Below are 14930 nucleotides of genomic sequence, written 5' to 3' on the forward strand. Positions count from 1 at the left end.
AACTGATGCAGGAGGAGCGAGAAGAGAGCAGGAGAAACAGAGCTGTGGACAAGGTCATTTCCAGTGACAGCGGTGACAAGAGAAGAGACGGAGGAAAAGATGAGAACACTGGGCCTACGTGAGAAGACCCTGTCCCAGACCGCTTCACTCGGTTAAGCTGGAAGGGGAGACGACCACTCCTGCGTCAGAAGCAACGCCCTGGCGAAGAGCCACAGCAAGTCAAACCGCTGCCAGGCAGCGTCCAGCTAAGGGTCCATCAGCACAGCTCTGTGAGCTCCGCCAACGTCCCGGCACCTTCATCTCTGTTCACATTACTGGCAGGACACTGCGGTGGCCTAAATGGAATCACTAGAAAGAAAATGTCAATCACGGATGTTGTCCAGAGAGGCTGGCCCACAGAGTAGGCAGGTAAATAAAAGAAAGGTCAGGAACCGACAGCATTTCAGGTAACAGAAAGGCAGCAAGACTTGGTACCAAGAGACACACAACCAAGAAAGGGAGGTTCGAGTTAAAAGCTTAAATGAAGTAAAATAATTTAAAGCTGAACGATGAAGGTAAATTCACTGGGGGAGGGGAGTGAAGGAAGAGAGACCGTATTCCCCCATTCGAACCCTTCGACATCTTCTCAGTGTAGACAGAAGAAGTAAACCCTTCCCTTGTCGCAAAGCCTAAGTGAGGGGGTCTGTGCTCACTCCGCTGTTGTCTCCACAGTCATTAGCAGACGCTGTGTTCCAGGCACAGGGACTAGCTGCCACTCCCCAATCCTGCGCCAGGCCCACCACCCCTCAAGACCTGTGCAGTAGTTCACTCTTTCTGGAAGGTTCTTTCCTCTGATCTTACATGTTTGGCTCCTTGCCATTTGGCATTCCTGCAGAAGCAAAATGCCACTCAGGAAATAGATCTGGCTACAGCTCTGAAATGGATATTTAGTGTAAAATTTCCAGACAAGGTTCATATACACTGGCATTGTCATGTGAACGATGATGAGGCCGTGACCAGCATTTATCCATGACAAAACGCCCTACAACTGTTTTCTGATAAAAATCTCGGCCTTGCTCACAGATGCTCACTTTGCTGGGATTTCTTTCTAATGAGGTCCTCTTCCCCCCCGCTTCCATAAAAAGACGTCACTCCAACTCCTAACTCAGCTATCAAGCATGTTGCTCTACATTTAGGCAGTAGCATGAAGTATTATATTCAATGTATATGCAGAACTTGGGTCTTAGATAAGAGCTGGAATAACTACCATTTTGTAAAGCAATTCATATATACAAGGTAAACTGCTACATGTTTTCATTAATTGTTATTTAACCCTCACAGTAACACTCTGTTTAAGCCCCACAAAAATATTTATGAAAGATTTTATGAAGACTATCTTGTAAATTACTACAATACACTCTATCTGCAATGTTCTCTATATCCTTGGATTAAGACAGATAGAAAGCTGTGTATACAGATTGCACTGTTTAAGATACTTGAGGAATAGAAGTTACTCAGTTGGGCTTTGGTTTCATACCACTGGCTTATTTTGAGGGCTGTTATAAGAAATTGCCCTGTGGGATTTGTTTCGCTGCAGTGTATAATGTACATATAGTCTCAGTATCAAGTGAATTCTTTTGACATTGCCATGAATCAGGTCACTGTTCATATTCCCCTCTTTGTGTTGATGGCTGGAGAGCTCTGGAGCCGAGTTGGTGGCTTAGATCTAGGAAGCATGCATTTATTGCTCAAAATACCAATGTCACTATTACCATCATATTTATACTACCCTTATTTTCCCATGGCCAAATTTCCTTGCGTATTTTTAGTTTTATTTTATCCTACTATTCATGTATTTTTATGAGTCTCCACAAATCTATTTTGGAACAAGGCACAGTGCCAACAATTTCAGTGTATCTCTAAGCTCTGCGTGCCAGCACAGACCTCTCATTGTACACGCACGCTAAGTGACAGCAGCTCAGCTCCCCTGAGTCCTTACACTTCTTTACACGATATTTATGCTCTAACATTAAGTGAGGTATGCCCTATTAGAACACAGTCTGCAGGAGGAAGCAGCAGAGCCATTAACCAACAAAATGTCTAACGTTAGGAATGTGGTCACAGAAAAGTTTGTATGTTGTTTACTGAGGTCTAAAGTATGCCTAAGTACAAAACAATAAATAAAATCCAGATTCTTAAGGACACATACAGTTGTTTTATTATACCACCCAGAATATAACCAACTCTGATGATGACTTCGCAGCTGGTGCACCTGCTTCATGAAGCACCTCACTCTGTGGGATCTTAGAATAAGTAACACCTGTGACAGGTGCTATGATGAATGCTCTTTTTCTCCCAGACTTAAGTATATAATCGCAAACATATTTTAGACTTTAAATCCCTTATTCACCTAAACACAATCTGACATTTCGGTTTGCCCTACCTAGAATTTATGTCTGTATAGTGATTAGGGATGATATGGTTATACACGTAAACACAAAATCATCTTAGCTGAAGATGAAATTATGGTATGGAGATTATGCAATCTAACTGTATTTGAGACTACTTAAGTTCAAGCCTGAGGTAGCTACATTTATGTTCCAGAGAGCTGGAAAAGATTTAATAAAATAGCTTTCACCAGTATTGCTAAGATATAGATAAAAGCTATCAATAAGGTAACTAACAGGTGACATAAAAAAGACAGAATAAAGTATCACAGGGATTTCACAATGAGACTGGAAATTGAATTTACTAGAGGAAAAAATTCCAAAGCATACATGCTCATTGGAAATCCATATACTAAGAAAGAGGCAAGATTTAACAATAAAGATAGGAAAGAGTTATAATTTTCTGTTAAACAAATTTCAAACATTTAAACATTTTCACATAATTATAAAAATACTGTTTGGAAAAGAAAGGAAACAGGGCAAAACTGAGGATTACAGATAATCAAGGTAGAGAAATCAAGAAGGACTAACAGATTTCTATTACTGATTATCAGGGCTATACAACTACCAAGAATTTCAAAAGTGTTTGCTGATTCTACTCATGTCCATCCTGAAATAACACCTGAGTGAATCATCTTATAATTCTCTAAGTGGTTTTCTGGTGTAGAAGACACTGAATACTGTTTAACTTTTTAAATGACCTACTTTCTAGTACATAATAAAATACTGTATATACTCAGTATTTCTACAGTGGTTTAAAGAAAAAAAAAATTTTTAATAAGAATTTAAAACAAGTAAACTGTCTTTGAAATTTTGAGGAAATACCTTTTGGACTTCAGTGACACTGGTGGTAAGAGATTCCATTCCCCCCCCCCCCCCCCCCCAAAGATCACTAGGATCTAAAGATCCCTTAGATCATCAAGATTATATAACTTTTAACACAAGCAGAGTAACATTTAGGGAACTTACAACATTTATTATTTGAAGTAAATACACTGATAAATGTTTAAAAAGTATATCTGTAGTAAACTTACATCTCTCAGGAGCTTGGTCGATGTGCTCTGGACACAGAAGGAAGAAGTTCCTGAAGTCCTGGAAGGTACCAGCTCCAGCGGCACAAGGATAATGGTACATCTGGGTGCACTTGTCTTCACAGCATTTGATAGTGGCTCCAAGGTGCTTACAAAATGCACATCGCTGAAAGGGGCAAAGGGGAAAGAAATCTCTTTTAAAAACCTAGCAAAGGAGCATTCAAATGTGGGGCTAGGAAGGTATAGAAAAGTCTGTGTACATTACTAGTAAAACAACTTAAACCTCCATGATACTAAGTAAAAGCTCTGTTAAAAATAATAAAATCTAACACACTAGTTGTGTGCTTGGTATAATATAGATTCATCCTTCCAGTCAAGTTTAGAAAGTGAGATTTCACTTTTTCCACTGATTTTTGTCAAAAACAACTAAAAATTTTTTAAATTAGCATGATTGAAAAGGCAGGTGTCTAGTTGTGGGTTATTTTAACACTGAATCCCACCAACAAGCTAACAAAAGGAATCCATACTGTTGGCAAAACCTCTTACTATTTTTTTTAAAACCTCTTACTATTTTCACCCTATCTAAAAATCAACATGAAATGAACCACTCAGAGAACAAGTTAATGAGGGGCAACCGGCGGGTTAAAGGTACACATACAAATCTACACACTTCACTGTAGCAATTAGTTTCAAATGTCTTAATAAGAACGGAGATATAAAGAAAAACAAAGTCGTGTGAGTATCTCCTTCCCCTATTTCTACCTGCCTCTACTCTCTTGCTGGTGGTAAAGCAAAGCAAGTGAGCCCCCCAAAAGGACCACAGGGCAAGTGTAAGGCAACTGAAAGCGTAGGAGGTCAGTACGAGCTACCTACAACGCGGCAACGATTCAGCCTTCCCTGAGAATGATTAGTAAACTCTCCTTCCTCCCCCTAAGATCATTCTGGGCACCATTTTCTTTATGGGTCTTTGCTGGGTGGCTTGCACCGTACAGTGGAAAATCTCTTTCTGCAGACGCCCAGCCATCTATCCCGTATAGGCTTCTGTTTTAGCATTCATGCCACTGCATGAGAATCATTCACTTGTCTTCTCTTTCTCCCGGTCCAGGATCCTTAAGCAGAGGCACCAGACTACCCTACCTCTGCAGCTGTAGCACTGTGAACGCTGCTGGCCACAGAAAGGTCCTAATCACCAGGTGCTCGTATGCGCATGTGCTAAATGGGACTCCACCGCTAGTAATCTCATTGGTAAGTGTGGTTCACGAACAGCCCAACAAACAACTGAAGCCGAATGGGGAACCGTGGGGTAAAACTGAGCCTCGTGAAACAGAGGAAGTTGGTACCATTACTAGGATGATCTTCACATGCCGATACACCTAGTCCACACTCTGCTAGTCTATCAGAGAACACCACAGTTTTACATTATGATTAATTTAAGCATTTTATATAAGGTGCCATCAAATTCTTCCTTAAAACCATCAGTCCATGGCATTGCGCCAATATAACAAAGTTCAATGTCTCTTGATGATGAGTCTTCTACACATTCTGAACACAGTCAACAGATGTCTGTAGCTTCTAAGTAACTCATAAACACTACCTATCTTTGTGGCATTTCAGTTGTATGTCATGTCCACAAGTCCACAGACTAATACACATTTCAGTTCTCTTTTTATACTTAGAGGTGTTACTTCATTGAAAAGAAGAAATAAAGCCTTAATTCTCTTCACTGATAAAGTGTAACAACCAGCTTTTTCTAAACTTGCTTTTATGTCATAACCTTTCAGGGTATCTGTTTAGTATATTAGCAGAACCCAGAGTTAACAATATGTGTAACATCTAAGTAGTCTGAGTATCCTTGTGTCATACTGGAAAGACCAAGAAAATGTGGAAGGAGGAAAGTGCATTTATATGTCCAACTGATCATTAAAAAGTTTTTATATTAACTCATAAACATAACAAAATAATTTCAGCTAAACTGCTAAAATCCGTTATTTTTATAGCATATGGCAAGTTGTACAGAGCCTTTTGCACTAAAAATAATTTTGGCAAATAAAATATAATGACTTTTATTTAAGTGCATAATAAGGAAACAAAATAATTTAAATTGATCCTTTTCCCAATGTCTATATCATTTTAGAAACATCAACATGTTCTCTTAATCACATTTGCAATGGAAAATATTACGTGACATTAGCTAAACTACTATGAGAAGCTCTGGAATGTATCCAACATACTAATTTACAATAACATAAAGATAACAGGGAATAAAGGAAGGGAAATAAAATACTAACTGCATTTAAGTGAACGCTTCAAGCCCATCTGTTATAATTACATAGCTAATGAAAGACATTTGGCATTGAAAGAAAATGTATACTTTATATATAAGCTGGAATAGATCTTTCTAAACCAAATAAAAAGCATTTGTGAAATTGTATAAAATACGAAAGAATAAATTTCCACAGGGAACTTCTCTAACATCAGCATTCTTGTACAATTCATATTAGAAGTGTAACAAATTATAAACTAAGTAACAATTACAAAGCTAATTAACATTTTGGGAGAGGGAGGTAAGAATAAATGGTTGTTAAGTGGTTTATCAACCGAACAATTTATTTGAATCAATATTTAAAACTCCTAAATAGCATTTTGTTTTTTCTACATTTCAATCATTAAAAAAGAAAAAGAGGAGAGGGAGAGAAAAAAAGAAAAGTGTTATAGTATCTTTTGACAATTGTCCAAGAACACATCCAAGAAGAAACTCTCAATTAGAGTTCACATTGCCAACTGTTAAGTCTGAGAAGCTTCCAAAACTTTTATTTCACTAGACTGAAATAAGAAAGGCTCTCTCAAAATAAATCTATAATACAAAACAGAACAGAATCAACAAAATTTCAGAGATTAAGGTTAAACATGAGTTATGAAACAGTAACATAAGACTTGAGGATATTCCAAAGCTTGTTCAATTAATTATCAAGTATTTACTCTGTATCAACTATGGCAATGGGGATGAGTGCTCTAAGAAACATCAAATATTATCAAGTTTTCCATATATCAAACTTTTCGACCTTTACCCAATTTTTCTTCTCATAAGTCAGCTGGGGTCCTCCCAGAATGCAGAGTAAAGAATGAAGACAGAAAGGAAGAAAAACAGGTAAAATGACATGGGAAACTGATCCACAAAGTCCAATGTCTCTTTAGCAAGAGTACCAGAAGAAAATAGGATTATAATCAGAGAAATTACTCTAAAAGAAAATTTATAAAAATACCTAGTAATAAGAGCTAACATTTATTAGGCATAATTTCATTTAACAGGTGAGGGAGCTAAGCGAGTCCTTATCTCTGTTCCACTGATGTCTGTATCACTACAAAAGCACCGTCTCTTAATACCTGTCACATTGCCCTCCTAAATAGATAATACCCACTTTGGATTAAAATGTGTCACACTCAGAAATACTGGCAAAATTTTAAGATGATAAAGATAAAGGAAAAATTCGAATAGCCTCACAAAAGAAAAATCAGGTCATCTACAAAGAAAGGAAAATCAGTCGTTACTTCTCACTAGCAATACTGAATGCAAAAACAAAGAAACGCAGTATCTTCCAAGGTCTATAAAAAAGTAATTTGAAGCTAAAATTTTAATATGTGCTAAGTTAACATTTAAGTCCATGGATAATAAATGTAAACAGGTTAAATTCCCAATTAAAAAACAGCAACTTTCAAAATATGCAAAACATATTTTGTATATACACATAAATTTTATTTATGTGTACGCGTGTGTGTACGTATATTCACACATATGTATACACATGTTTGTATAGGAATGTGTGTGTGTGTGTGTGGCACAGTGACATACACAGGAACATGTGTGTGTATGAAGCACAGTGACACAGAAAATTCAAAAACAAAGAGCTGGAGGGAAAAGCACAAATATTATCAAAAAGAAAGAGCTACAGCAAAGAAACCTGGATCCAAACCAAAAAGCAAAGGGCAAAGATAAAGTTCACATTAAAATAAGTCATATGTTAAAAATTCCAACAGAATAACAGTCATTAAAGTTTACATACCTAATATGAATTTCCTTGACATATAAAAGCAAAACTGAAATATGTATATGAATAAATTGGACTTTAATATAGCTCTCAGAAACAAAGCTATACACAGATATGAAATAACGATAAAGAATTCAGTAACAATCAAGTTTGATTCTAATTTACACACAGAAACACAGAGCTCCATAATCCCAAACTAGAGAATATATATTTAAATGTACATAGAATTCTTTTAAATTCATTAAAATGTCTATAAATTCAAAAAATCAAATATTTCCTATGTCGTATTCAAAAAAGCAGGTGTGTCCTAACCCTAATACATTAGTAATTATGAATTCACAACATAAACTCAAAATCTATCCACCAGAAAATTTTAAATCAAAGGAAAATAACATTATTTTTGAAATGATTGAATAAGAAACATGTCAAAATCTTTGAGAAGTGGCAAATTTGGTTAAGAAAAAAAATACAGCTTGAAAAATGCAAACTCGAGACCAAAGAATAAAAATAAATGAAGCTAAATTTAAAAACTGGAGCCAGTAAGAATCAACATATAACGCATACGATTAGACATCTCAGGAAGTTAAACCCACCCTAATATCGCGTTTAGGAAGATGTTATTAATGAGATTCAGGTCTCTACCAAAAGAATTAGTGCTTGCTTTAGAAAAATATGCTTAAAAGAGAACTGACTGAAATAAAAATCAATCTATCAAAACATTTTACATATAAATGGGCTTAAAGTAATGACTATCTTAATTAGTGATCTGTTGTTGTTCTGGCCCAGTTAATTATTCTGGTTTGTACACTATCAAACATACATTTCTGATTGAAACATCTGCTAAAAAAGAAAGGAAGGAAAGGAAAGGGAAAGGGAAAGGGAAAGGGAAAGGGAAAGGGAAAGGGAAAGGGAAAAGGGAAAAGGGAAAAGGGAAAAGGGAAAAGGGAAAAGGGAAAAGGAAAAGGAAAAGGAAAAGGAAAAGGAAAAGGAAAAGGAAAAGGAAAAGGAAAAGGAAAAGGAGGGAGAGAGAGAGAAGGAAAGAAAGAAATTAAATAACATTACAAAATCAAAATTGTACATTACAAAATGGACATTGCTATGAATGAGATTTTTCTCCTGCCACTACCTTTCCCTTCTGACCCATCTTCCTCACTGCTGTCCACAATGGTCTTTTTAAGGGGGTCCCTGATACCTCTGGATCAGGTCCAAAACTCCTCAATATGGCGTGTGTTAGGCACACTCGTAAAAAGCCTGCATTCCCCACTCTCACCCCAAGATGTCTCACCCTAATCCAGAGACCGGTAAAGAAAATATGATGAAATATCATGCCAGCGATTATAGTATTTTACATGGCAAACGGATTTTTGCAGATGTGATTAAGGCTGCTAATCAATTGATGCTGAATTAATCAAGGAAGAGATTAGTCTATTCGAATTACACAATTCCTTTAAAAGCAGAGTTTTCTCCAGCTGGTGGCAGAAAGGAAAGTCAGAGAAACTCAAAGCCAGTGAGGATTTGCTACATCACTGCTGTCTTTGAAGACAAAAGGAGCCACATGCGAGGTGCAGGAGTGGCGGCTGTGAGCTGACGGCAACCCCAGGCCAAATGGCCAATAAAGAAATGGTGACCTCAGTCCTGCAACTGCACATAACTGAATTCTACCTGGACCTAAATGAGTTTAGAAGACTATTCTTCCTCAGGGCCTCTGCATAAGCACCCAGAATGGTAGGCATCTTGTAGGACCCTAAGCAAAGAGCACCGTTGAGCCTGCCTAAGCCTCTGACCTACACAAGTATGACCTCATAAACAAGGGCCGTTTCCAGCCATTAAATTTATGGTGATTTGTTATACAGCAATAGCTCACAAGGCCCTGTGGGTTAGGTCTCTGCCAAATCAGTAGCGTATTTTTAAGAAATTTTTTATAGAACACTTACATTACACAATGGCTTTACTCAAAACTATGAAACCAAAGAGTAAATATTTTAAACCCAAACCTAGTAATGAAGCTGCAAAACCAAAGATAGACTCTCCTGAGATGAGCACTTCCGAGCCAAACATTCTGAGTACACAAACGTGCCCTCCATCAGTTGGGTCAAGGAAACAGTAAATTCTCTAGTTGATAGCAACATACATAAATCAGAAGCCCTAAACAAATACCCATGATAGCTATAATCTCCAACAGAACCATAAACAAAAACATGAATAACTTTGAGTACATAAAACTTTTAAACGTTTATATGGTGAAAACCATACTTATCTCAGAAAAAAAAAATCAAGTGACCAAAAAAAAATTTTTTTAAATAACCTGCAATTTGAATTACAAATGTCTGGTATCCCGGATATATAGAAGTAAAGCTTATAAGTTACAAAAATGAATACAAGCTAAAAATAGACAATGACATGTTACAGAATCATATAATTTAGGGAAGACACAAAGCTGGCCAATGAAACATAACCAGGCCAAGCACTTTATAAGAAATACTTTATTCAAGCCACCATTTTAGGTGGATACCATTCTATCGTTTTACAAATGAAGCTCAGTGATGTCAAATTCCTTGCCCACCCTTACAAAGCCAGGAAGTGAAAGAGGAATTGAATCTGAGGAATTCCTAATTAGTTCGATATGGATAATTAATGCAAATTCCATTAAGTGACTACAGGAACACACTGAATATTTTGTCTCGCTTACATCCTCACTCTCACTTAGGTTATAAGGAAAGAAGGTAGTCACTTTGGGATTTGAATTCCATAAAATATTAATCCTCACCGACTACCAAAGAAATACACTGGAATGTACATAAAACACAATTCATAATACTCTCAAATTAAAAAGCTCCAATGCCCAAGAGTAAAATGCATAAACTCAGTACTCCGACAACAGAATACTCCTATCCAGCAATGAGAATAAAGTGAATGACAATTACAACAATTTGGTTAGTTGCTGGTTTTACATAATGATATGTAAAAAAAGAAAACAGTACTTATTGTATGAGTCCAGTTTTATAAAATGTAAAAACAGGCAAGACTAATTTACAACGTTATTAGTGATATTAATACTTGCCTTTAGGGAGTGGAAAGCAGTGACCAAAAGGAGGCATGAATGGAATTTCTGGGGTGTTATTACTAGTTTCTCGAACTGAGCTCAGTTTACGGGAATTGATCTTAGGGGTGTTTTTAGAAATGTATGCCTATAATAAGTACATTTTGCTGTGTATGTATCATACTTCAGTAAAAAGATTTTGAGAAAATTAAAAGAACTTTAGGCAAAGACTAAATTGTCAAGGGAAAATATTTGCCCTTTTATTTCTCACATGAAATTCTATATACTAGTACCCCACCTGATGGTATGGATAGCTGGATTAAAGTTTATTCTTCTCTACTACCCCATAGTATATTAAGGTATCGGCTAAGAGAATCCTATGGATGAATGATGCACTGTAAATCTAATTCTAACATATTTGTCCTTAGCATGCCCCCTCCAAAAACAACAACAACAACAACAACAATAACAACAACAAACAGGAAAAGGGGGAAGGAAAAGGATGCCTATATCTACCACATAAACCGTCTATTATTTGGTTATTACTAAGATCCCAAAGTGAGCAGTACATTATCAATCATGCTGTAACAATAAGACTGATTGAAAATTAGGATATGTGAAACATTTTAATTTCAACGTAAGTTTAACATGATTATTAGAGTTAGTAAGATAACACGGTATATTCTAGAAGAGTTAAAAACTTCAAAAAGAATTTAAAAGCTTTTACGAGTATAAGTAAACACAAACATAGTATGATTAATGTTAACTGGATGCATTTAAATCATGTCCTTTAGGAACATAAGAACAGATATATTTGCATGCTCTTTGGTTCAAAGCTTTGATGTTGATTAGTAGATTTAGCCCACATTTAAAACTACCCGATAGAATGAGGGTATCCAAACAGAAGTTATATTTATAAAAATTAAATATATCCACACAGAGTGAATACAGGTGAACCAGATTCTGGATGAATGAAACTCTTGTACCTGACTTTGGAAACCAAACTGTTTTCCACCTGTCTCACGGAGAAGTGACAGAGGAGACTTTCACTACTGCCCACTGACAACATGCTACTCCCCAAGGATGCACATTGGCAAACATTATCACAGAAGTAGCATCAGTAAAAATATTGACATAAACTAAAATGCTTGTAGCAGCTGAATGATGTCTCAACAGTATTTACATCATCACAGCAAATAGGGTCAAAAGATGATGGCAAAAAGCAATGAAAATATTAAATTTCATTACTGATCTACTAGCTTTAGATGTTTATTTGAATTTCTTTTATATTATTTATTTTTAGTAATCTCTACACCGAATGTGGGGCTCACACTGGGGCTCAAACCCACAACCCCAAGATCAAGAGTCACCCGTTGCTTCGACTGGGCCAGCCAGGCACCCCCTTTGGATTTCTTTTAAATTGCTACACAAAATAAACAATAATTTTCCTTTTTCTTTCAGTAATTTTTTCAGTTAGAGAAAAAATTAACTAAATTTGAAAGAAGATACAATTATAGACTAGATAATGGAATAAACATTTTTTAAGGGTGCCTGGATAGCTCAGTTGAATGAGTATCTGACTTGGCCTCAGATTATGATCTCACAGTTTGCAGGTTTGAGCCCTGCATCAGGCTTTGCACTGGCGGTGCAGAGCCTGCTTGGGATTCTCTCTCTCTTCCCCTCTTGTACACTTCTCCCACTTGTACACTCTCCCACTTGTACACTCATGCTCTCTCTCAAAATAAATGAGCTTAAAAAAATGTTTTAAGATACGTTATAAAAACCTACTGAATTAAACTGAAACATATCAATATGAATGCATGATTTTGAAAAATATCTTTCCTATGTGCAGTTTATTTTTGACCAGGAATCAAGATAATTCAGAGGAATGACAGTCTTTTAGAATATGTCGCCAGGACAACTGAATACCCACATGGAAAACAAAGAACCTTGCACCTTATATCACACACGTAATTTAAGATGAATGAATAACCTTAAGGTATCTTTGGAATATGAAATAATATTTTTATATAAAGCATACCAGGCATAATCCATGAAAGAAAACATTTACAAACTGACAAATGACAAACTTCATCAAAATTAAACCCTCTGCTCTTGAGAAAACATGTCGCAAATGAGGCAAAAATATTCACAGAATACATCTCTAACAAATGATTTCTATGAAGAATATACAAAGAACTCTTTTAACTCAACAATCAATTGGAAAAAGGGATGCATGCAAAAGATTTGAGCAGACACTTCCCAGAAGATATAAAATGGCAAGTAAGTACATAAGGATGTTCAATTTCAAGCAAAACTAAAAGGCAACCGACAGAATGGGAGAAGGTATTTGCAAAGGACATATCAGATAAAGGGTTAGTGCCCAAAATCTATAAAGAACTTATCAAACTCAGCACCCAAAAAACAAATAACCCAGTGAAGAAATGGGCAAAGGACATGAATAGACACTTCTCCAAAAGACATCCAGATAGCCACCTGACACATGAAAAAAATGCTCAATATCACTCATCATCAGGGAAATACAAATCAAAACCACAATGAGATACCACCTCACACTTGTCAGAATGGCTAACATTAACAACTCAGGCAACAACAGATGTTGGCGAGGATGCGGAGAAAGACGATCTCTTTGGCACTGCTGGTGGGAATGCAAACTGGTGCAGCCACTCTGGAAAACAGTATGGAGGTTCCTCAAGAAATTAAAAATAGAACTACCCTACGACCCAGCAATTGCACTACTAGGTATTTATCCAAGGGATACAGGTATGCTGTTTCGAAGGGACATAGGCGCCCAATGTTTATAGCAGCACTATCGACAATAGCCAAAGTATGGAAAGAGCCCAAATGTCAATTGATGGATGAACGAATAAAGATGATGTGGTATATATATATACAACAGAGTATTACTCGGCAATCAAAAGGAATGAAATCTTGCCATTTGCAACTACAAGGATGGAACTAGAGGGTATTATGCTAAGCAAAATTACTCAGTCAGAGAAAGGTAAATATCATATGACTTCACTCATATGAGGACTTTAAGACACAGAACAGATGAACCTAAGGGAAGGGAAGCAAAAATAATATAAAAACAGGGAGGGGGACAAAACATAAGAGACTCTTAAATATGGAGGACAAACAGAGGGTTACTGGACGGGTTGTGGGAAGCGGGATGGGATAAATGGGTAAGGGGCATTAAGGAATCTACTCTTGAAGTCATTGTTGCACTATATGCTAACTTGGATGTAAATTAAAAAAATAAAATTAAATAATAAAAAATAATAATAAATGAAAACACTAAAAAAAAAAAAAAAGATGTTCAATTTCACTTCTCATCAGGAAATACAAAAATCAAGCCCACAATGAAATATTATTAAACACCAACCGGAATGGCTGAAAGTTAGAAAACACTGACAATAACCAGTCCCAGAAAAATGGAGAGCAAATGGAATTCTCTCACATCTTACTGGTAGTATTAGAAAAGTAGGCAAATACTTTTGAAGAAACTGTCAAACTATCTTCCAAAGTTAAACATACTTTCCAAGAAATCAGCAATTTCAGTTCTAATTATTTCCACAAGAAACCAAAAAGATACATCATATTGCATAAATGTTCATAGCAGCTTTATAAATAATAGCCATACTGAGTAAGAAATCTTTCAGCTGGTGAATGGATGAATCTCAAAACCACTGTGTTAAGGACAAAAGCCAGACAGGAAATATTCCATACTATATGATTCCCTTCATATATTAATCTGGGAAAGGCAAAACTAAGGAAGAGGAGCAAATCAGTCAGTGCTGGAGCTAGAATGATAGGAGGGACAGAACACAAAGGGTCATAAGAGAACATTTTGGGATGAAGGAAATAGTCTATATCTTGATTCTGATGATAGTTACATATATGACTGTATATACCTCTCAAAACATATTCAACTTGTCGTATGTAAAATATACCTTAAAAGAATGACTCTCACACAGAAAAAGAACCTCCAAATTTATTGGGTAATGAATCACAGACAGACTAGTATCAGAGTTAACTTTCTTAAAAATAAAACTTGTAAAATCTCAATTAAGTATACTGGCAGTCACTTATGAACAACTAAAAGCAAGATGGAATGGAAGGACATTTGATGCCTGGATGAAACGCATCACTGGCTAAGATTTGTGTTTAAACATATTTTTAGCTAAGGGTATTTCCTCACGAGCACAGAAAGGGGGAGAGTGGGACCAGACCTCAAACAGAAAGCTGCAGTCTTACTGAGGCAAGAAGACAGAGGACGTCCTCAATGCTAGAGAGAATGGAAACTGAGGGAAACCCTTGAAAGGAGGGAGCACCCAGATCAGAATAAACTCCTACACTTTTCTTGTAC

The 14930-nt window shown here is 36.4% G+C and overlaps 1 protein-coding gene across 27 annotated transcripts in view; it reads right to left on the reverse strand.

Moving 5' to 3' along the window:
• Positions 1-14930, reverse strand: part of KMT2C (lysine methyltransferase 2C) — a 288674-nt gene that overhangs the window by 127151 nt on the left and 146593 nt on the right. For all 27 annotated transcript variants that reach the window (XR_007150131.1, XR_007150130.1, XM_047848684.1 and 24 more), the window contains one exon: positions 3461-3623. Coding sequence is in view for 25 of the 27 variants with exons in the window: in XM_047848684.1 (XP_047704640.1) it covers positions 3461-3623 (163 nt within the window). In the remaining 2 variants the exon portion in view is untranslated. The remainder of the gene's footprint in view (positions 1-3460; positions 3624-14930) is intronic.

Source organism: Prionailurus viverrinus, chromosome A2, assembly GCF_022837055.1.
Source record: "Prionailurus viverrinus isolate Anna chromosome A2, UM_Priviv_1.0, whole genome shotgun sequence".
Lineage (NCBI taxonomy): Eukaryota > Metazoa > Chordata > Mammalia > Carnivora > Felidae > Prionailurus > Prionailurus viverrinus.